This window comes from Pristis pectinata, unplaced genomic scaffold, assembly GCF_009764475.1.
Source record: "Pristis pectinata isolate sPriPec2 unplaced genomic scaffold, sPriPec2.1.pri scaffold_189_arrow_ctg1, whole genome shotgun sequence".
NCBI lineage: Eukaryota > Metazoa > Chordata > Chondrichthyes > Rhinopristiformes > Pristidae > Pristis > Pristis pectinata.
This window is the reverse complement of record NW_026262520.1, coordinates 15,555-38,938: the sequence shown is the minus strand read 5'-3', so window position 1 is coordinate 38,938 and position 23,384 is coordinate 15,555. Positions and strand designations below refer to the sequence as shown.

Below are 23,384 nucleotides of genomic sequence, written 5' to 3'. Positions count from 1 at the left end.
ACAGGAGGACGGAGGGGGTTACAGAGATAGGGAGGGAGGGGGACGAGGGAGGGGTTTGAACAGGAGGACGGGGAGTGTAGGGGCCGGAGGGGGTTACAGAGATAGGGAGGGAGGGACGAGGGAGGTGTTTGAACAGGAGGACGGGGGGTGTAGGGGCCGGAGGGGGTTACAGAGATAGGGAGGGAGGGGGCGAGGGAGGGGTTTGAACAGGAGGACGGGGAGTGTAGGGGCCGGAGGGGGTTACAGAGATAGGGAGGGAGGGGTTTGAACAGGAGGACAGTGAGTGTCGGGGCTGTGGGGGGGGGGAGGTGAGGGACAGGACAGCAGGTACTCACGGGGGCTGTGTGGTCCTTGCGTCCTTTGTGAGATGAGGCGACGTGGGCGAGGTACTGGATCACCTTCTTCGTGTTCTCCGTCTTCCCAGCCCCCGACTCCCCTCTGGCGGGGGGAGCGTGGGGGGAGGGGGAGAGCGCGGGGGGGGGGGTGGAGAGACCGGTGGGGGAGAGAGGGGGGACAGAGGGGGGAGAGTTGGGGGGGATGAAGGGGGGTGTGGGGGGAGAGGGGAGAACATGAAAGGAGGGGAGAGGGAGATAAAAGAGAGAAGACACAGCGATCAGCCACATCGGTCGGAGCCCTTCCCCGGTCAGCACAACCTCAGAGGTGTCGGTCCCACCACCTGTCCAGGGTCGGGGGACCTTTCCCAAGCCGGTTCGCGGACTCCCCGACCCCCTGCCTCCCTCCCTCCCTGGCCCCCTGCCTCCCTCCCTCCCCTGCGTCCCTTCCCACCCGGGGCGCAGGAGCACACGGCCCCCATTGGGAGTATCTGGAGGGGGTGGGGGGGTTGCTCTGCCCTAAGTTCTCCACCCCGCACTCCAGAGCTTGGGTCACCAGAGCTGCAGAGCTCGACTTCAGGGAAGGGGGCGGTGTACGTGCTCCTGTCTACATCAACGGTGCTGAGGTTGAGAGGGTCTACAGCTTCAAGTTCCCGGGAGTGAACATCACCAACAGCCTGTCCTGGTCCAACCACGGAGCTGCCACGGCCAAGAAAGCTCACCAGCGCCTCTACTTCCTCAGGAGGCTGAAGAAATTTGGCATTTCCCCGTCGACGCTCACCAACTTTTACCGATGCCCCACAGAAAGCATCCTATCCAGATGCATCCCGGCTTGGGACGGCAACTGCTCTGCCCGGGACCGCACGAAACCGCAGAGAGTTGTGAACACGGCCCAGCGCATCATGGAAACCAGACTCCCCTCCGCGGACTCTGTCTTTACCTCTCGCTGCCTCGGTAAAGCAGCCGGCATAATCAAAGACCCCACCCACCCAGGACATTCTCTCTTCTCCCCTCTCCCATCAGGCAGGAGCCTGAGGGCACGTCCCACCAGGCTCAAGGACAGCTTCTACCCCACGGTGATAAGACTATTGAACAGTTTCCCTTATAGGATGAGATGGACTCTGACCTCACGATCTACCTTGTTGTGACCTTGCACCTTATTGCACTGCACTTTCTCTGTACTGTTGTTGTTTTTACCCTGTACTACCTCAATGCACCCTGTACTGCCTCAATGCACCCTGTACTGCCTCAATGTAACTGCACCGTGTAATGAATTGACCTGTACAATCGGTTTGCAAGACAAGTTTTTCACTGGACCTCGGTACAAGTGACAATAATAAACCAATACCAAAAACTTACCATTCATACAGATCAATTGATTACACAGTGCATCAGGTTAGTACAGAGTGCACTGAGGTAGTACAAGATAAAACAATAACAAAATGCATAATAAAGTGTCACGGCTACAGAGAAAGTGCAGAGCAGGCAGACAATGTGCAAGGGCCACGACGAGGTAGATTGTGAGGTCAAGAGTCCACCCTATCGTTCAATAGTCTTATAACAGCGGGACAGAAGCTGTCCTTGAGCCTGGGGGGGTATGTGCTTTCAGGCTTTTGTATCTTCTGCCCGATGGGAGAGGGGAGAAGAGAGAATGTCCCGGGTGGGTGAGGTCTTTGATTATGCCGGCTGCTTCACCGAGGCAGCGCGAAGTGTAGACAGAGTCCGCGGAGGGGAGGCTGGTGTCCGTGACGCGCCGGGCTGTGTCCACAACTCTCTGCGGTTTCTTGCGATCCCGGGCAGAGCAGCTGCCATCCCAAGCCGGGATGCGTCCACAGTCCTCTCTGTGGCAATGAATTCCACAGATTCACCACTGAAGAAATTCCTCCTCATCTCAGTTCTAAAGGGACGTCCCTTTATTCTGAGGCTGTGCCTTCGGATCCTGGACTCTCCCACGTCCACTCTATCCAGGATTTAGGAGGTTTCAATGAGATTCCCCTCCTAAACTCCCATCGACTACAGGCCCAGAGCCATCAAATGCTCCTTCTACATTAATCTTTTCATTCCTAGGATCATTCTTGAGAACCTCCTCTGGACCCTCTCCAACGCCAGCACATCCTTCCTTAGATTCAGGACCAAAACTGCTCTCAGTACTCCAAATGTGGTCTGACTGACGCCTTATAAACCTTCAGCGTTACGTCCTTGCTTTTATATTCTAGTCCTCTCGAAACGAATGCCGACATTGCATTTGCCTTCCTTACTACCAACTCGACCTGCAAGTTAACCTTCAGGGAATCCTGCACTAGGACCTCCCGAGTCCCTATATGGAGTTTAATTCAGATCTGTAATTCAGACCTATGTGGAGTTTAATTCAGATCTACGTGCAGTTTAACTCAGACGTACGTGGAGTTTAACTCAGATCTACGCGGAGTTTAACTCAGATCTACGCGGAGTTTAACTCAGATCTTCGTGGAGTTTAATTCAGATCTACGCGGAGTTTAACTCAGATCTACCTGGAGTTTAACTCAGATCTACGCGGAGTTTAACTCAGATCTACGCCGAGTTTAATTCAGATCTACGCGGAGTTTAATTCAGAACTACCTGGAGTTTAATTCAGATCTACCTGGAGTTTAATTCAGATCTACGCGGAGTTTAACTCAGATCTACGTGGAGTTTAATTCAGATCTACTTGGAGTTTAACAGATCTACGCTGAGTTTAATTCAGATCTACGCTGAGTTTAATTCAGATCTACGTGGAGTTTAGCAGATCTACGCGGAGTTTAATTCAGATCTACGTGGAGTGTAATTCGGATAAGTGCGAGGTGTTGCAAAGTGAAATCCAGGTCGGATTTTCACAGTGAGCAATAGGGATCTGGGGAGTGAGATGACCTTACAGAGGTGTATAAACCCACGAGGGGCATAGACAAGGTGAATGCGCACAGTCTTTTCCCCCCAGGGTTGGGGAATCAGAATCAGGTTGATTATCACTGATGTATGACATGAAATGTGTTGTTTTGAGGCAGCAGTACAGTGCAAGACATAAAAATTACTAAAAACTGGGCCCAACATGTTGATGCAATCACCAAGAAGGCTCGCCAGCGGCTCCACTTCGTTAGGAGTTTGAGGAGATTCGGTCCATCACCAAAGACTCTTGCAAATTTCTACAGATGTACGGTGGAGAGCGTTCTTACTGGGTGCATCACCGCCTGGTGTGGAGGCTCTGAAGCGCAGGGTCGCAAGAGGGTCATGGACTCAGCCAGCTCCATCACAGGCACAACCCTCCCCGCCGTCGATGGCATCTTCAACAGGCCGCAGAGGGTTGTAGACTCAGCCAGCTCCACCGCGGGCACAACCCTCCCCGCCGTCGAGGGCACCTTCAAGAGGGCGGTGCCTCAAGAAGGGGCGAGGACCCTTCACCGTCCCGGGACGTGCCCTCTTCCCATTACTACCATCGGGGAGGGGGTACAGGAGCCTGAAGACCCACACTCAACGATCCAGGAACAGCTTCTTCCCCTCCGCCGTCAGATTCCTGAACGGTCCACGGACCCATGAACACTCCTTCGTTATTCCTCTTTTGCGCTATTTAGTTTTGTAACTTACAGTAATTTTTACATCTTGCACTGTACTGCTGCCACAAAACAACACGTTCCACGACATACATCAGTGAGAATAACTTTATACACTTCGGAAGAAGGAATAGACAGGCAGATTATTATCTAGATGGGGAGAAAATTCAAAGTACAGACGTCCAAAGGGACTTGGGGGTCCTCGTGCAGGATACCCTAAAGGTTAACCACCAGGTCGGATCGACGGTAAGAAAAGCGAATGCTATGTTGGCATTCATTTCGAGAGGAATAACGTACACGTCAGGATGTGTTGATGAGGCTCTGTGGGGCACTGGTGAGGCCTCATTTGGAATACTGTGTGCAGTTTTGGACCCTCTTGTCTTAGGAAGGATGTGCTGATGTTGGAGAGGGTTCAGAGGAGATTTACGAGGATGATTCTCGGAACGAAAGGGCTGACATACGACGAGCGATTGTCGGCTCTTGGACTGTACTCATTGGAGTACAGAAGAATGAGAGGGGACCTCATAGAGATATTTTGAATGTTGAAAGGACTGGACAAGGTAGATGTGGCTAAGCTGTTTCCCCTGGTGGGTGAGTCCCGGACTAGAGGGCACAGTCTCAGAATTAGAGGGTACCCATTTAGAACAGAGATGCGGAGAAATTTCTTCAGCCAGAGGGTCGTGGATTTATGGAATTCGTTGCCACATACAGCTGTGGAGGCCTGATCATTGGGGGTGTTTAAGGCAGAGATTGATAGGTATCTAATTAGTCAGGGTATCAAGGGATATGGGGAAAAGGCCGGGGATTGGGGCTAGATGGGAGAATAGTTTAGCTCGTGGTGAAGTGGCGGAGCAGACCCGACGGGCCGGATGGCCTACTTCTGCTCCCTTGTCTTGTGGTCTTGTGAATAAACCTGATTCTGACTCTTGCTCTCAAGGCAGCAACAACCCCGACCCCCGACGTAGTCACCAGCGCCGTTTACGGAGAAGTTTAACTAAGGAACAAATGGGTACTCACGTGCAGAGTATGGACTGATCTTCTCGATCTGCGGAGGAACCAGAAAGGAAAAGAAGGTGGTGAGACAACTTTGGTAAACAACTCGTCACCGAACACTCTTAACCAACTTCCGGAGATGTCCTGTTTAGAGTATCCTGAGGGCATGCAGCATGGTCTGGGCCAGCAACTTGTAGGACAGTACAGCACGGGAACAGGCCCTTCAGCCCACAATGTTGTACCAAACTAATTAAATGGATAACTAAACTAGTCCCTTCTGCCTGCACAGAGTCTGTCTCCCTCCGTTCCCTGCACACCCGTCTACGAGCCTCTCAAACCCCTCGATCGTATCTGCCTCCACCCCCACCCCTGGCAGCACATTCCAGGCACCCACCGCTCTCTGTGTAAAAAAACTTGCCCCGCACATCTCCTGTGAACTTTCCCCCCTCTCGCCTTAAACGCACGCCCTCTGGTATTAGACATTTCCACCCTGTGGGGGAGAGAGATCCCGGCTGTCTGCTCTATCTGTGCCTCTCGTGATCTTATAAACCTCTCCCCTCGGCCTCCGCCGCTCCGGAGAGAACAACCCGAGTCTGCCTGACCTCTCCTTGTAGCTCACGCCCTCTAATCCAGGCAGCGTCCCTGTGAACCTCTCCCGCACCCTCTCCGAAGCCCCCCGCACCCTCCCTGTAACGGGGGGGCGACCAGAACCGCACACAGTGCGGCCCGACCAGAGTTTTATACACCGCGCCGTGACTCCCCGACTCTTGTACTCAACGCCCTGACCGGTGAAGGCAAGCGTGCCGGACGCCTTCTTCACCGCCCCTGTCGACCTGTGCGGCCGCTTTCAGGGGAGCTGTGGACTCGGGACCCCCGAGATTCCCCTGTACGTCAACGCCCCGTCATGAACTGTGTCCTGTCCCTGCATATTTTATCTCCCAAAGTGCGACACCTCACACTTCCATTAAACTCCATCAGCCATCCCTCTGCCCAGATCTACAAGCGAACTAAATCCCGCTGCGTCCTTTGGCGACCGTCCACAACACCCCCAAACTATGTGTTGTCTGCGAACTTACTGACCCACCCATCCACGTCATTTATACACATCGCACACAGCAGAGGTTTTAGCAGATGGAGGGAGATGGGGCAGGAGGGGGGTCGGGGAGATGGAGGAGGAGGGAGATGGGGGAGGAGGGAGATGGGGGAGGAGGGAGATGGGGGAGGAGGGAGATGGGGGAGGAGGGAGATGGGGGAGGAGGGAGATGGGGGAGGGGGAGATGGGGAGGGGGAGATGGGGAGGGGGAGATGGGGAGGGTAAGTGGGGGAGATTGGGGAGAGGGTAGGGGGTGGGAAAGGAGGTGGGGCAGTGGGGGAGGGAGATGGGAGGGGGGAGGGAGAGGGGGGAGGGAGAGGGGGAGGGGGAGGGGGGAGGGGGAGGGGGAGGGGAGAGGGGGGAGAGGGGGAGGGAGAGGGGGGAGGGAGAGGGGGGAGGGAGAGGGGGGAGGGAGAGGGGGGAGGGAGAGGGGGGAGGGAGAGGGGGGAGGGAGAGGGGGGAGGGAGAGGGGGGAGGGGGAGGGGGGAGGGGGAGGGGGGAGGGGGAGAGGAGGGGGGATGCGGAGGGGGAGGGGAGAGGAGTGCGCGGAGGGGGCTGTGGGAGGGGGAGGGAAGTGGGAGAGGGGACGGGGAGAGGGTTGGGGGAGGGGGAGGGAGCCAGCCCTTGTCCACCCAGGGCAGGACAGGTGGCGCAGGGCGTTGAGGACGGGAACCCGACCCAGTCGGTGACTTCATAGTTTCCACAGAGCACAGCCACAGCGTTAAAATAACCAGTGAGGCACCCGGCAAACATGCTGGGGAACAGGTGTGGGCACTGGGGAAGGGGGAGAGAGAGAGAGAGAGAGAGAGAGAGAGAGAGAGAGAGAGAGAGAGAGGGAGAGAGAGAGAGAGAGAAAGAAAGAGAGAGAGAGAAAGAGAGAGAGAGAGAAAGAGAGAGAGAAAGAGAGAGAGAGAGAAAGAGAGAGAGGGGGACACAGAGAGAGACAGGGGACAGAGAGAGAGAGAGAGAGGGGGGACAGAGAGAGAGAGAGAGAGAGAGAGAGAGAGAGAGAGAGAGAGAGAGAGAGGAGGCAGAGAGGGGGCAGAGAGAGAGAGGGCATCTGTCATTCCTCTGCCCACTGACCCCACCGATCGAGACCCCCCTGTGATTTTTGATAACCTCCTTCACTGCCTACGACACCACCTATTGTAGCGTCAATCTGGAGACTTGCCAACCGTGCCCTGTACATTCTCGTCCAAATCATGGATGTAGACATCAAACCACAATGGGCCCAGCACCGAGCCCTGGGGAACACCACTAGTCACGGGTCTCCAGTCCGAGAAACAACCTTTCACCATCACCCCCTGCTTCCTACCGGCAGTCCATCGGTGTGAAGTGACACACTTCGGGAGATCGAATTTGAAGGCAGAATACAAGGTTAACGGCAGGACTCTCAGCAGTGTGGAGGAACAGAGGGATCTTGGGGTCCACGTCCATCGATCCCTCAAGGTTGCTGCGCAGGTCGATAGAGTTGTTAAGAAGGTGTATGGAGTGTTGGCCTTCATTAGTCGGGGGATTGAGTTCAAGAGCCGCGAGGTGATGTTGCAGCTCTATAGAACTCTGGTCAGACCACACTTGGAGTATTGTGTTCAGTTCTGGTCACCTCATTATAGGAAGGATGTGGGAGCTTTAGAGAGGGTGCAGAGGAGATTTACCAGGATGCTGCCTGGATTGGAGAGCATGTCTTATGTGGAGAGGTTGAGCGAGCTGGGGCTTTTCTCTTTGGAGAGGAGGAGGATGAGAGGTGACTTGATAGAGGTGTACAAGAGGCACAGATCGAGTGGACAGTCAGAGACTTTTTCCCAGGGCCACAATGGCTAACACGAGGGGACATAATTTTAAGGTGATTGGAGAAAGGTATATGGGGGATGTCAGGGGTAAGTTTTTTACACAGAGAGTGGTGGGTGTGTGGAACGCACTGCCGGCAGAGGTGGTGGGGGCAGATATATTACGGACATTTCAGAGACTCTTAGACAGACACATGAATGATAGAGAAATGGGGGGCGATGTGGGAGGGAAGGGTTAGATAGATCTTAGAGCAGGATAAAATGTCGGCACAACATCGTGAGCCGAAGGGCCTGTACTGTGCTGTAATGTTCTATGTGTTAACAGATTGCATGCAATTCTGGTCACCTCACTATAGGAAGGATGTCAAGGCTTTAGAGAGGGTGCAGAGGAGGTTTACTGGGATGCTGCCTGGATTAGAGGGCATGTGCTATCAGGAGAGGCTGGACAAACTTGGGCTCTTTTCTCTGGAGCGGCAGAGGCTGAGGGGTGATCTGTTGGAAGTGTGTAAAATTACGAGGGGCATAGATAGGGTGGACAAGCAATATCTGTTTCCCATTACTGAGTGATCCAACACCAGAGGACATTTAAGGTGAAAGGGGGTAGGTTCAGAACACACGTGAGGGGTACGTTTCTTTACTCAGAGGGTGGTGGATGCCTGGAATGCGTTGCCTGATGGAGTGGTGGAGGCAAATTCATTGGGGGCTTTTAAGAGGGGCTTGGATGGGCACATGAACGAGAGGGAAATGGAGGGCTATGGGCATTCTGTAGTAGGAGGGATTAGCTATGTCGGCACAACATTGTGGGCCGAAGGGCCTGTTCTGTGCTGGACTGTTCTATGTTCTATGTACCAGCTCGTTACTGCTCTTTCTTTGCATGATTTAGTTCAGTGATTTCTGGCGATTTTGCGTCTTTGTTCTGTACTGTGGCCACAAAACAATAAATTTCATGTCATGTCAATCAGAGGTTCTGGTTCTGAAAGAATCTGGTGACGAATTGACAACACATGCACTTCCACTACTCCCTCCTTGTCAGCAGACTATTTATTATTTTTAAGTAACTGGGACTCCTGCCAACGCTTCTCAGTTTGTGACACATTCTGAATACTGGAACTGTGCATGGTGGTCCCGGTGTGTGGGTCTGACCCAGGGGAATACGGAGACGGGAACCGTGCACAGTGCTCCCGGTGTGTGTGGGTCTGACCCAGGGGGATACGGAGACGGGAACCGTGCACAGTGCTCCCGGTGTGTGTGGGTCTGACCCAGGGGGATACAGAGACGGGAACCCTGCACAGTGCTCCCGGTGTGTGTAGATCTGACCCAGGGGGGATACGGAGACGGGAACCGTGCACGGTGCTCCCTGTGTGTGGGTCTGACCCGGGGGGGGTGGATATGGAGACGGGAACCGTGGGCATTCAAACATGAATGTTTGTTGCTTATCTTCACTACACGAGTTCTGCCTGTTTAGAAGTAAGTCCAGAGATAGTTTGCATTACATCAACACAGGGCTGGGACTGACAAAAAATGTTCCAACACATTCTGACACAGCCCACTTGTTAAATCTCACTTAAGCCTCAGAGAGCGCCGCTCAGTCGAGGGAGATTTACTCTGGGACCGGTTCTGGATTTCAGTGCCGCAATCCTGGAGTAAATTGGTTGTCACGTGTACCGAGGTACAGGGAAAAACTTTGTTCTGCATGCCGTCCATACAGATCGTTTCACCACATCAGTGCGTCGAGGCAGTACAGGGGTAAAACAATAACAGGACGCAGAATAAAGTGTCACAGTCACAGAGAAGGTGCAGAGAATGAGGTGCAAGGGCCACGACGAGGTAGATCGCAAAGGAACTTGGACAGGTCCGTGGCTAGGAAAGGTTTAGAGGGAGACGGGACTCCAGAATACAGCAAGGACCCTTTGGGCCAAAGGGCCTGTTTCTGTTCTGTGTGACTCCGGAGTACGTAGACGTTACAGGCAGAGTGTGTGTGTGTGTGTGTGTGTGTGTGTGTGTGTGTGTGTGTGTGTGTGTGTGTGTGTGTGTGTGTGTGTGTGTGGTCGGTGCGGTTCACTGGTCTGTCACCCCAGACGATGTGGGGAGAGACGCGAGGTTTCCTGCCCTCTGTTGTGACGTTCTGCTGAGGCGCAGTTTGCCGTAAATCTGCCAGGGCTGGCGGTGCGCCGGCTGCATCTTCTCACCGCTCCAAACCGCTCTGTGGTTTGGTTGTGGTGGAATCCCTGCCCCTCCCCATTCAGAGAGAGAGAGAGAGAGAGAGGGAGAGAGCCACACTGTCAGAAGGAACACAGCAGAGGAACAGGCTCTCCAGCCCACCCGCTAATTAAACTACTAATTAAAAGTCTAACTACACGAGTCCCTTCCACCGACACAATGTCCATATCCCTTTCTATGGGGAAAGGTTGAGAAGGTCAGGATTTTATTCCCCTGGAGCGCAGGAGAATGAGGGGAGACCTTGTGGAGGTGTACAGCATCATGAGGGGTAGAGATCGGGTGAATGCATGCAGGCTTTTCCCCCTCGGGTCGGGCGAGACTGGAACCAGAGGACATGGATTCAGGGTGAGAGGTGAAACATTTTAGGGGAATCTGAGGGGGAGCTTCCTCACTCAGAGGGAGGTGCGAGTGTAGAACGAGCTGCCAGCGGAAGTGGTGGGTGCAGGTTCATTTGTAATGTTTAAGAGGAGTTTGCACAGATACGGGCGGGATGGGATAGAACATGGAACATTACAGCACAGTACAGGCCCTTCTGCCCACGACGTTGTGCCGACATTTTATCCTGCTCTGAGACCTATCTAACCCTTCCCTCCCACATCGCCCCCCATTTCTCCATCATTCATATATCTATCTATGAGTCTCTTAAATGTCCCTGATGTATCTGTCCCCACCACCTCTGCCGGCAGTGCGTTCCACACACCCACCACTCTCTGTGTAAAAAAACTTACCCCCGACATCCCCCTTATACCTTCCTCCAATCACCTTAAAATTATGTCCCCTCATGTTAGCCATTGTTGCTCTGGGAAAAGGTCTCTGACTGTCCACTCGATCTATGCCTCTTGTACACCTCTATCAAGTCACCTCTCATCCTCCTCCTCTCCAAAGAGAAAAGCCCCAGCTCGCTCAACCTATCCTCATAAGACATGCTCTCCAATCCAGGCAGCATCCTGGTAAATCTCCTCTGCACCTTCTCTAGAGCTCCCACATCCTTCCTATAATGAGGCGACCAGAACTGAACACAGTACTCCAAGTGTGATCTGACCAGAGTTCTATAGAGCTGCAACATCACCTCGCGGCTCTTGAACTCAATCCCCCGACTAATGAAGGCCAACACTCCATACGCCTTCTTAACAACCCCATCGACCTGTGCAGCAACCGAGAGTCGACGTTTGTGGACAGTCAACATTTTCTCCAACCTACGCCTTAGTACAGCAACACTAGGACCGCTTTGCACTGCAAGAGACTTCCCTTGCATCTAATCGCATGCCTTCCTGTAGAATTTACGTTCTTTTCCTAGCCGACATTACATCTGCAATGCCTGCGAGTAAAAGTTGGCATCCATGGTGCTTGTGTGCAGGACAATAGACTAAGCCAGCTCTGGAGTGACCACCATACCCACAGGCTCTCCCGCAGACACCGTCACACAACTGACCCGATGAAACAACACAGAACGAGATTCTCCCAAGACGGCAGCGGAATGTAGCGACTCGTTGCAGGTCTACTTGTTATTGTACAACTTTTCTACTCTTTTAAATTTAAATTCTGTAAAGTATACAGCTCCCGATGGCCAGCCACACCGATTCCACATCCCACTTCCCAAACTGACGTGCCTATCAACTTTTATCGATGCACCATAGAAAGCATCCCATCTGGATGCATCACGGCTTGGGACGGCAACTGCTCTGCCCGGGACCGCAAGAAACCGCAGAGAGTTGTGGACACGGCCCAGCGCGTCACGGACACCAGCCTCCCCTCCGCGGACTCTGTCTTTACCTCTCGCTGCCTCGGTAAAGCAGCCGGCATAATCAAAGACCCCACCCATCCGGGACATTCTCTCTTCTCCCTTCTCCCATCGGGCAGAAGATACAGGAGCCTGAGGGCACGTACCACCAGGCTCAAGGACAGCTTCTACCCCACTGTGATAAGACTATTGAACGGTTCCCTTATACAATGAGATGGACTCTGACCTCACGATCTACCTTGTTGTGACCTTGCACCTTATTGTCTACCTGCACTGCACTTCCCTGTAGCAGTGACACTTTACTCTGTACTGTTATTGTTTTACCCTGTACTGCCTCGATGCACTGTGTAATGAATTGATCTGTACGAATGGTATGGAAGACAAGTTTTTCACTGGGCATTGGTACAAGTGACAATAAAACAACTGCCATTTCCGGCCACTGTCTGTACGCAGGGAGTGCCTCACGAGCCTGAGTGAACTCTTTGAGGATGTGGCAAAGCACATTGATGAAGGTAGAGCAGTGGGTGTGGTGTACATGGATTTCAGTAAGGTGTTTGATGAGGTTCTTCATGGAAGGCTCATTCAGAAAGTCAGGAGACATGGGATCCAGGGAAACCTGGCTGTGTGGATTCAGAATTGGCTCGCCCGTAGAAGACAGAGGGTGGTGGTAGATGGAGCATATTCTGCCTGGAGGTCAGTGACCAGTGGTGTTCCACAGGGATCTGTTCTGGGACCCCCTGCTCTTTGTGAGTTTTATAAATGACTTGGATGAGGATGTGGAAGGGTGGGTTAGTGCATTTGCTACAAAGGTTGGTGGTGTTGTGGATAGTGTAGAAGGTTGCTGTAGGTTACAACAGGACATTGATAGGATGCAGAGCTGGGCTGAGAAGTGGCAGATGCAGTTCAACCCGGAAAAGTGTGAAGTGACGCACTTCGGGAGATGGAATCTGAAGGCAGAATACAAGGTTAATGGCAGGACTCTCAGCAGTGTGGAGGAACAGAGGGATCTTGGGGTCCACGTCCATCGATCCCTCAAGGTTGCCGCGCAGGTCGATGGGGTTGTTAAGAAGGCGTATGGTGTGTTGGCCTTCATTAGTCGGGGGATTGAGTTCAAGAGCCGTGAGGTGATGTTGCAGCTCTATAGAACTCTGGTCAGACCACACTTGGAGTATTGTGTTCAGTTCTGATCGCCTCATTATAGGAAGGATGTGGGAGCTTTAGAGAGGGTGCAGAGGAGATTTACCAGGATGCTGCCTGGATTGGAGAGCATGTCTTATGAGGATAGGTTGAGTGAGCTGGGGCTTTTCTCTTAGGAAAGGAGGAGGATGAGAGGTGACTTGATAGAGGTGTACAAGAGGCACAGATCGAGTGGACAGTCAGAGACTTTTTCCCAGGGCGACAGTGGCTAACACGAGGGGACATAATTTTAAGGTGATTGGAGGAAGGTATAAGGGGGATGTCAGGGATAAGTTTTTTTATGGAGAGAGGTGGGTGCGTGGAACGCACTGCCAGCCAAGGTGGTGGGGGCAGATACATTAGGTAGACACATTAATGATAGAGAAATGGGGGGCGATGTGGGAGGGAAGGGTTAGATGGATCTTAGAGCAGGATAAAATGTCAGCACAACATTGTTGGCTGAAGGGCCTGTACTGTGCTGTAGTGTTCTAATGTACTAAGGTACAGTGAAAAACTTATTTTGCATACCGGTCATAGAGATCATTTCACTGCATCAATAGATCAAGGTAGTACAAGGGAAAACAATGACAGAATACAGAGTAAAGTGTCACAGTTACAGGAAGAGTGCAGTGCAGGCAGACAATAAGGTTCAAGGTTATAACGAGGTAGATCGTGAGGTCGAGAGACCATCTTATCATACTAGGGGACCATTCAATAGTCTTATAACAGCGGGGTAGAAGCCGTCCTTGAGCCTGGTGGTACGTGCTTTCGGGCTTTTGTATCTGAGAGAGGGGAGAAGAGAGAACGTCCGGGGTGGGTGGGGGTCTTTGATTATGTCGGCTGCTTTCCCGAGGCAGTGGGAAGTGTAGACATACAGTCCACAGAGGGGAGGCTGGTGTCCGTGATGCGCTAGGGTGTCCACAACTCTCCACGGTTTCTTGCGGTCCCGGGCAGAGCAGTTGCCGTCCCGAGCCGGGATGCATCCGGATAGGATGCTTTCTATGGTGCACCGATAAAAGTTGGTGAGGGTCGACGGAGACGTGCTGAATTTCTTTTGCCTCCTGAGCAAGTAAAACTGACCCAGAAATGCGGTTCTGTCTGCACCTGACGGGCAAGACCGCCGCAGGAAGTTCACCCTGGGGCTGCCTCACCAGTACTGATGTCCAAGAGATTGACAAACTATCTTCAGCCAGATAGCTCCGGCAGATCTGGGCCAAATGGAATTGGTGGTCGTTGACTGGTGTTGACAATCCAATCAATCCCAATCTTAGCTCCATGCAGTCTCTCCCCAAATACTTTTCTGCCCCTCAGCGACAAACCTTGTAAAAGCAGTAAATCTCTCCAAAAATAAAAGTGCATTTTCCCCGTATCATCCCACCAGCAGAAAGTGTTTGTAAAACAACCTCTTCCCATCCCAACTGCTTGCAGTCGATCTCCTGTATGTCTGACGCTGGGAGCGTGTGACGGGACGATGCGGGGGGAGCTTCACCCCGTGTCTGACCCCGGGAGTGTGTGACGGGACGGTGCGGGGGGAGCTTCACCCCGTGTCTGACCCCGGGAGTGTGTGACGGGACGGTGCGGGGGGAGCTTCACCCCGTGTCTGACCCCGGGAGTGTGTGACGGGACGGTGCGGGGGGAGCTTCACCCCGTGTCTGACCCCGGGAGTTTGTGACGGGATGGTGCGGGGGGAGCTTCACCCCGTGTCTGACCCCGGGAGTGTGTGACGGGACGGTGTGGAGGGAGCATCGCTTTGTGTCCGAGTGTGTGATGGGATGCCATACAACTGGAGGGGGGGGGGGGGGGGGGGAGGGGTCAGGGCAGACTCACCTTGCAGCATGCTGCGGTAGGCCGTCTCCGAGATGGCGTAGATATGAGGAGGCATCTCATGTCTTTTCTTGCCCCGGTACATCTCCACAATCTGTTCTGTGTAAATGGGCAAGTTCTTGTAAGGGTTGATGACCACACAGAACAGGCCTGAGTATGTCTGTAGGGGGCAAGCAGGAACGAGCAGGTGAGACAATACAACCGGCATCCTTCCACCCCTCCCACCCAACCCAACCACTCCGAGAGTTCGAATCCCATCGGCAGGTTGAAAGATATCCAATCAAACATTCGTGTAAGGGTTTATTAATGGGCAAATCGTAGTAAGAAGGCAAGTATAGAAGTTGGGATGTTCCCATACGACAAAGGAGCAGAAGTCGGCCATTCGGCCCATCGAGTCTGCTCTGCCATTCTATCATGAGCTGATCCACTCTCCCATTTAGCCCCACTCCCCCGCCTTCTCACCACAACTTTTGATGCCCTGGCTACTCAGATACCGATCCATCTCTGCCTTAAACACACCCAATGACTTTGCCTCCACAGCCGCCCGTGGCGACAAATTCCACAGATTCACCACTCCGGCTGAAGAAATTTCTCCTCATCTCTGTTCTGAATGGGCGCCCTTCAATCCTGAAGTCGTGCCCTCTTGTACTAGACCCCCCCTACCACGGGAAACAACTTTGCCACATCTACTCTGTCCTGGCCTTTTAACATTCGAGATGTTCCTATGAGGTCCCCCCTCATTCTTCTGAACTCCAAGAGCCGTCAAACGTTCCTTATATGTTGACCCTGTCATTCCGGGAATCATTCTAGTAAATCTTCTCTGAACCCTCTCCAATGTCAGCACATCCTTTCTTAAATAAGGAGCCCAAGACTGCACACAGTGCTCCAACGCTGATGTTTCATACCTGCAATGTGCTGCTGGGGGTGGGGGTGGAGGCAGATACAATAGAGGGGTTTCAGAGGCAGTCAGATACACACTTGAACATGCCTCGTGCAGGCAGAAGGGATTAAATTTAATTCAGCGCAGACATGGTTGGCCTGTTCCTGTGATGTACTGTGTTCTCTGCAGAGGTCCCCGTAAATCTTTCCCGCACCCTCTCTGGCTCAATCCCACCCTTCCTACAGCTGGGGAGACCGGAACCGCACGCGGTGCTCCGTGCGGTCTGACTGGTTTGCTACAGCTCTAACATGACTTTCTGACTCTTATACTCAAACGGCCCGACCGGTGAAGGCAAGTGTGCCGTACGCCTTCTTTACCGTCCTGTCTTCTTCTGTGGCCGCTTTCAGTGAACTCATTACAAGGTTAATGGCAGGACTCTCAGCAGTGTGGAGGATCAGAGGGACCTTGGGGTCCATGTCCATCAATCCCTCAAGGTTGCCGCGCAGGTCGATAGGGTTGTTAAGAAGGCGTATGGTGTGTTGGCCTTCATTAGTCGGAGGATTGAGTTCAAGAGCCGTGAGGTGATGTTGCAGCTCTGGTCAGACCACACTTGGAGTATTGTGTTCAGTTCTGGTCGCCTCATTATAGGAAGGGTGTGGAAGCTTTAGAGAGGGTGCAGAGGAGATTTACCAGGATGCTACCTGGATTGGAGAGCATGTCTTATGAGGAGAGGTTGAGCGAGCTAGGGCTTTTCTCTTTGGAGAGGAGGAGGATGAGAGGTGACTTGATAGAGGTGTACAAGAGGCACAGATCGAGTGGACAGTCAGAGACCTTTTCCCCAGGGCGACAATGGCTAACACGAGGGCACATAATTTTAAGGTGACTGGAGGAAGGTATAGGGGGTGAGTTTTATTTTAAAAACACAGCGTGGTGGATGCCTGGAATGCGTTGCCTAATAGGGTGGCTTTTAAGAGGGGCTTGGATGGGCACATGAATGAGAGGAAAATGGAGGAGTATAGGCATTCTGTAGGTAGGAGGGATTAGCTACATCGACACAACATTGTGGGCCGAAGGGCCTGTTCTGGGCTGTATGTTTGATGTTCATTATTGTGACTTGTACTGAGGTCCAGCGAAGCACTTGTCTTACATACTGATCGCACAGGTCAATTCATTACACAGTGCATTGGGGGAAGCACAAGTGAAAATAACAACAGATATTCAAGATCTTTATTAGTCAAACGTACATCGAAACACACAGTGAAATACATCTTTTGCGTAGAGGGTTCTGGGGGCAGCCCGCAAGTGTCGCCACGCTTCCGGCCTCAACATAGCACGCCCGCAACTTCCTAACCCATAGGTCTTTGGAATGTGGGAGGAAACCCACGCAAACATGAGGAGAATGTACAAACTCCTTACAGACAGTGGCGGGAATTGAAGCCGGGTGCATGGCGTAATAGTGTCACACTAACTGCTACACTACCATGCCACCACAGAATGCAGAGTGAAGTGTCACAACTAGTGCAGTGCAGGCAAACAATAAGGCGCAAAGGTAGATTGTGAGGTCAAGAGTCCATCTTATCGCACTAGGGGACCGTTCAATAGTGTTATAACAGCAGGGTAGAAGCTGTCCTTGAGCCTGGTGGTATGTGCTTTTGATGAGAGAGGGGGGAGAAGAGAGAATGACCTGGGTAGGAGGGGTCTTTGATTATGTTGGCTGCTTCACCAAGGCAGTAGGAAGTTGTCTACACTTCGCAGAGGGGAGGCTGGTGTCCGTGACGCGCTGGGCTGTGTCCACAACTGTCTGCGGTTTCTTGGGGTCCCGGGCAGAGCAGTTGCCGTCCCAAGCCGTGATGCATCCAGATAGGACGCTTTCTACGGTGCATCGATAGAAGTTGGTGAGGATCGACAGGGACGTGCCAAATTTCTTTAGCCTCCTGAGGAAGCAGAGGCGCTGGTGAGCTTTCTTGGCTGTGGTATCTACATGGTTGGACCAGGACAGGCTGTTGGTGATGTTCACTCCTGGGAACTGGTTGGGTCCCACACTTCAATACGACTGTGGTTGATGTACACTGCCCTCACCTCCTCTCTGCTGGTTCCCCCTCACCCCCACCCTCAATTCCTCAATCGTTCAGATATTTGTCCATCTCCACCTGAAACGATCGAGGAATTGGGGGGGGGGTGGAAAACCAGCAGAGGAGGTGTACGCCAGCCATGGTCGTATCTAATTGAACAATCCAACCTCCACCACTGTCCTTTCGGCCCACAATGTTGTGCCGACATTTTATCCTGCTCTGATATCTATCTAACCCGTCCCTCCCACATCGCCCCCCATTTCTCTATCATTCATGTGTCTATCTAAGAGTCTCTCAAATGTCCCTGATGTATCTGTCCCCACCACCTCTGCCGGCAGTGCGTTCCACGCACCCACCACTTTCTGTGTAAAAAAACTTACCCCTGACATCACCCTTATACCCTCCTCCAATCACCTTAAAATTAAGTCCCCTCGTGTTAGCCATTGTCGCCCTGGGAAAAAGTCTCTGACTGTCCACTCGATCTGTGCCTCTTGTGCACCTCTATCAAGTCACCTCTCATCCTCCTCTCCAAAGAGAAAAGCCCCAGCTCTTTCAACCTCTCCTCTTAAGACATGCTCTCCAATCCGGGCAGCATTCTGGTAAATCTCCTCTGCACCCTCTCTAAAGCTCCCACATCCTTCCTATAATGAGGCGACCAGAACTGAACACAATACTCCAAGTGTGGTCTGACCAGAGCTGCAACATCACCTCGCGGCTCTTGAACTCAATCCCCCGACTAATGAAGGCCAACACACCATACGCCTTCTTAACAACCCTATCGACCTGCGCGGCAACCTTGAGGGATCTATGGACGTGGACCCCAAGATCCCTCTGTTCCTCCACACTGCCAAGAGTTCTGTCATTAACCTTGTATTCTGCCTACAATGAGGCAACCAGAAATATTTTAACAGAAAAGACAAGGGTACAAAAACTGTGCGCAGTTCTCCCAATGTGGCCTCACCACAACACCCCATACAGCTGGAACTAAACTCGTGCAGCAGTTAGCGTAAACGCTATTACAGCACCAGCGACCCAGGTTCAATTCAACATGACAACAACCTTTCCCTCAATGTCAGCAAAACAAAAGAGCTGGTCATTGACTTCAGGAGGGGGGGGCGGTGTACACGCTCCTGTCTACATCAATGCTGCTGAGGTCGAGAGGGTTGAGAGCTTCAGGTTCCTAGGAGTGAACATCACCAACAGCCTATCCTAGTCCTACCACGTAGGCGGCACGGCCAAGAAAACTCAGCAGTGCCTCTACTTCCTCAGGAGACTAAAGAAATTCGGCATGTCCCCCTTTGAACCTCACCGACTTTTATCAATGCACCACAGAAAGCATCCTATCTGGATGCATCACGGCTTGGTATGGCAACTGCTCTGCCCGGGACCGCAAGAAACCACAGAGAGTTGTGCTGAGCTGTGTCCAGATTGCGGAAACCAGCCTCCCCTCTGGACTCTGTCTACACGTCCCGCTGCCTCAGGAACACAACCGACATAATCAAAGACCCCAACCACCCTGGACATTCTCTCTTCTCCCCCGTCCAATCAGGCAGAAGATACAAAAGCCTGAAAGCACGTACTACCAGAATCAAGGACAGCTTCTGTCCTGCTAGAATGGTCCCCTAATATGATAAAATGGACTCTAAGGAGATTCAGTCCGTCGCCAAAGTCTCTTGCAGATTTCTACAGATGTACGGCGGAGAGCGTTCTGACTGGGTGCATCACCGCCTGATACGGAGGCTCCAACACGCAGGGTCTCAAGAGGCCACAGAGGGTCGTAGACAGCCAGCTCCATCACAGGCACAACCGTCCCCGCCGTCGAGGACATCTTGAAGAAACGGGGCCTCAAGGTGGCGTCCGTCACTGAGGACCCTCACCATCCAGGACATGCCCTCTTCTCGTCACTACCATCAAGGTGGTGGTACAGGAGCCTGAAGACCCACACTCAACAATTCAGGAACAGCTTCTTCCCCTCCGCCATCAGATTCCTGAACGGTCCATGAACACTACCCCCTTATTCCTCTTTTGCAACTTATAGTAACCTTTATGCCTTGCACTGTACTGCTGCCACAAAAGAACACATTTCATGACATACATCAGTGATAATAAACCTGATTCTGACAACCTACCTCATCTGGGTCCTTGCACCTTATTGTCTGCCTGCACTGCATTCTCTCTGTAGCTGTGACACTTTATTCTGCATTCTGTTATTGTTTTATGAATTCAGCATGTCCTCTTTGACCCTCACCGACTTTTATCGATGCGCCACAGAAAGCATCCTATCCGGATGCATCCCAGCTTGGGATGGCAAATGCTCTGCCCGGGACCGCAAGAAACCCCAGAGAGTTGCGGACACAGCCCAGCTCGTCACGGACACAGCCCAGCTCGTCACGGACACCAGCCTCCCCTCCTTGGACTCTGTCTTTACCTCTCGCTGCCTCGGTGAAGCAGCCGGCATAATCAAAGACCCCACCCACCCCGGACATTCTCTCTTCTCCCCTCTCCCATCGGGTGGAAGATACAGGAGCCTGCGGGCACGTCCCACCAGGCTCAAGGACAGCTTCTACACCACGGTGATAAGAATATTGAACGGTTCCCTTATACGATGAGATGGACTCTGACCTCACGATCTACCTTGTTGTGACCTTGCACCTTATTGCACTGCACTTTCTCTGTAGCTGGGACACTTTACTCTGTACTGTTATTGTTTTTACCCTGTACTAACTCAATGCATTCTGTACTGCCTCAATGTAACTGCACTGTGTAATGAATTGACCTGTACGATCGGTAGGCAAGACAAGTTTTTCACTGGACCTCGGTACGTGACAATAATAAACCAATACCTCTTCTAAGTCAAACCCTTCAATCCAGGCAACATCCTGGGTGAAACTTCACCCTTTCTACACACCCTTCCTGTAATGTGGCGACCAGAACTGTTGCTTTATCACAAGTGGGGACGTTCCTTATAGGACATAGCACAGGAACAGGCCCTTCGGCCCACAATGTCTGTGCTGAACTACTTGAGCGATTAACACCTAATCCCTTCTGCCTGCACACGGTCCACAGCCCTCCATTCCCTGCACTCTCATCTGTTGATCTAAGGAGCCTCTTAAACCCCTCTATCGCATCTGCCCTCACCCCTGGCAGCACATTCCAGGCACCCACCGCTCTCTGTGTAAACAAAAACTTGCCCGGCACATCTCCTGTGAACGTTCCCCCCTTCTCACCTCAAACGCACGCCCTCTGGTATTAGACATTTCCATCCTGGGGGGAGAAAGATCCCGGCTGTCTGCTCTATCTGTGCCTCTCATGATCTTATAAACCTCTCCCCTCAGCCTCTGCCGCTCCGGAGAAAACAACCCGAGTCTGCCCGACCTCTCCTTATAGCTCCTGCCCTCTAATCCGGGAGCATCTAACATCTGGGCAACAGCATACATCAACAGCATGAAAACATCCGGGCAGGCACGGTAGTGCAGCAGTTAGCATAACACTATTACAGCGCCAGCGACCCAGGTTCAATTCCCACCGCTGTCTGTAAGGAGTTTTTGTACGTTCTCCCCGTGTGTCTGCGTGGGTTTCCTCCGGGTGCTCCGGTTTCCTCCCACGTTCCAAAGATGTAAGGGTTAGGAAGTTGTAGGCGTGCTATATTGGCGGCGGAAGCGTGGTGACACTTGCGGGCTGCCCCCAGAACACTCTACATGAAAAGATGCATTTCACTGTGTGTTTCGATGTACCTGTGACTGATAAAGATATCTTATCTCAGTGAACCTGTTCTGCCCGCCAGAACAAGGGACCACGGGTTAAGTCAAGATGGAGATGAGGTGGAGATTTCTTTTTGCTGGCAAGGGTTTAGAACTTGCTCCGGCAAAGACCCCTGGGAGGGGAGGGAGGGCTTGAGCTTACAGCCAGATCTTATACAAAGGGTTTGCAGGTTCGAGGGTATTCGAGAGGCTCCGTCCCAATTTGCAAACATCCACCCCAGCATCTCGAGGGCTCTCGGTGCAGAGGGGGATTGAATATTTAAGGCCAGAGGATGAGGTACGACTCTGGTTACCCTGGGCATGGTCAAGGCCACATCGAGAGAGCAGTGGACATTATCGTCCGAAGTGAAGGAGCACGTTGGGAAGAGGTTTACCAGGAATGGGAGAGCGCAGGCGCAAGGGGGGGGGGGGGCAGAGCGCGGGCGTGGAAAATGGAAGTTCAATCTCTAAACAAATCAGGTGAGCGAGGCCGCAAGTTCAGTATGGGTTGGGTTGGGGTGGGGTGTGCGTCCAAGAATGTGGGCACCAACAAGGCTGCTTGTACTCATGGTCAAAGACATTTTCGGGGGAGAGAGAGGTGGAGGGGGGGGGGGGGGAGAGGGGCGGAAGGGGGGGGGGAGAGAGGGAAAGAATAAAGGGCAGTAGGGCGGGAAAGAGGGAGAAGTCATCCCATCGAGGCCAAGAAACAGCAGGTCACTGCACAACCCCCCACCTCCCCCTCCCCACCCACCACAACCCCCCACCTACCCACCACACCACCCCCCCACCCCAACCCCATTACACAGGAACAGGAGCCCATTCAGCCCCTCAGGAAGGCCCGTTACCCACGGTTACTGGCCTACTCAGACCCCCAAAAGCCTGTCACATGGATTCCCTCCCTCCCCGCCCTCAGGATGGCCCTCCCAAATCCAGACCACAACCCCCCACCCTGGGAAAGGGGGGGGGGGGGGCGACTCACGTAGATGAGGCCGGAGTAGTAGCGGTCCTTGAGGTTGTGCAGGACGGAGGCCTCGTTGAGGCAGGTGAGCTCGGCCATGTCCTCCACCTTGGTGAACTTGGGCGGGTTCATGCGCTGCAGATCGTCCTTGGCCACGGTGACCCGGCGCCCGTTCTCCGCCAGTTCCACCACCACCTCGTCCCCCCTCTCCTCCTTTACGCCCGCCGCCTCGAAGCCATGCCGCTCGGAGGGCACCCACACCAGCCGCTTGGCGGTCCAGTCCGCCTGGGCGGCAGGGTTAGCCACGTAGCCGCGGTCAACGAAGAGGTAACGCTCTGCGTCCTCCTGGTACGGGTGGTGAGTCATCTTGGGTCTGCCTGTGAGGGGGAGGGAGGGAGGGAGAGAACAGTTAAAGTATAATAAAAGGGGCTGGGTCTCGGTGTCTGGGTGCGGAGGGAAGCTCGCTGTGTCTGAGTGTGTGACGGGACGGTGCAAAGGGAGCCTCACCCTGTGTCTGACCCCGGGAGTGTGTGACAGGACGGTGCAGAGGGAGCCTCACCCTGTGTCTGACCCCGGGAGTGTGTGACGGGACGGTGCGGAGGGAGCTTCACCCTGTGTCTGACCCAAGGACTGCTGATGAGACACTGCAAATTTGGCATGAACAGATTCTGTGCTGTGTGTTCCTGATTGCCGGAATCTGATCTCAGACGGTCTATGTACCGACTCATATCGAGTGTCCCAGTTATTCAACAATTTAGTTGGACTATTCAAACAAGGAAAAAGAAAAAAAAAATCAAACTGGGTCACCAGGAAGAGAGAGAGAGCGTCTCTTCCCCATGAGAATCCCACAGAGCGGCGCTCCCTCAGAACCGACCCGGGGAGCATCGAGCTGGATTTTTCACACTCGAGTCCTGGAGAGTATACATCACCGGATTACATGCCTTTATTGGTTGAGGCACTTGAGTTCAAGAGTCAGGAAGTTACGTAGCAGCTTTAGAAAACTCT

The 23,384-nt window shown here is 53.0% G+C and overlaps 1 protein-coding gene across 1 annotated transcript in view; it reads right to left on the bottom strand.

Moving 5' to 3' along the window:
• Positions 1-335: 335 nt before the first annotated feature.
• LOC127567202 (myosin-10) overlaps positions 336-23,384 on the bottom strand; it is a gene marked incomplete at its 3' end in the record, with an annotated part of 31,329 nt that continues 8,280 nt past the window's right edge. Inside the window, exons 2-5 of the mRNA XM_052009889.1 lie at positions 22,401-22,756; positions 14,733-14,889; positions 4,913-4,940; positions 336-438 (exon numbers count right to left, since the gene is read on the bottom strand). Coding sequence (XP_051865849.1) covers positions 336-438; positions 4,913-4,940; positions 14,733-14,889; positions 22,401-22,745 — 633 coding nt within the window. The remainder of the gene's footprint in view (positions 439-4,912; positions 4,941-14,732; positions 14,890-22,400; positions 22,757-23,384) is intronic.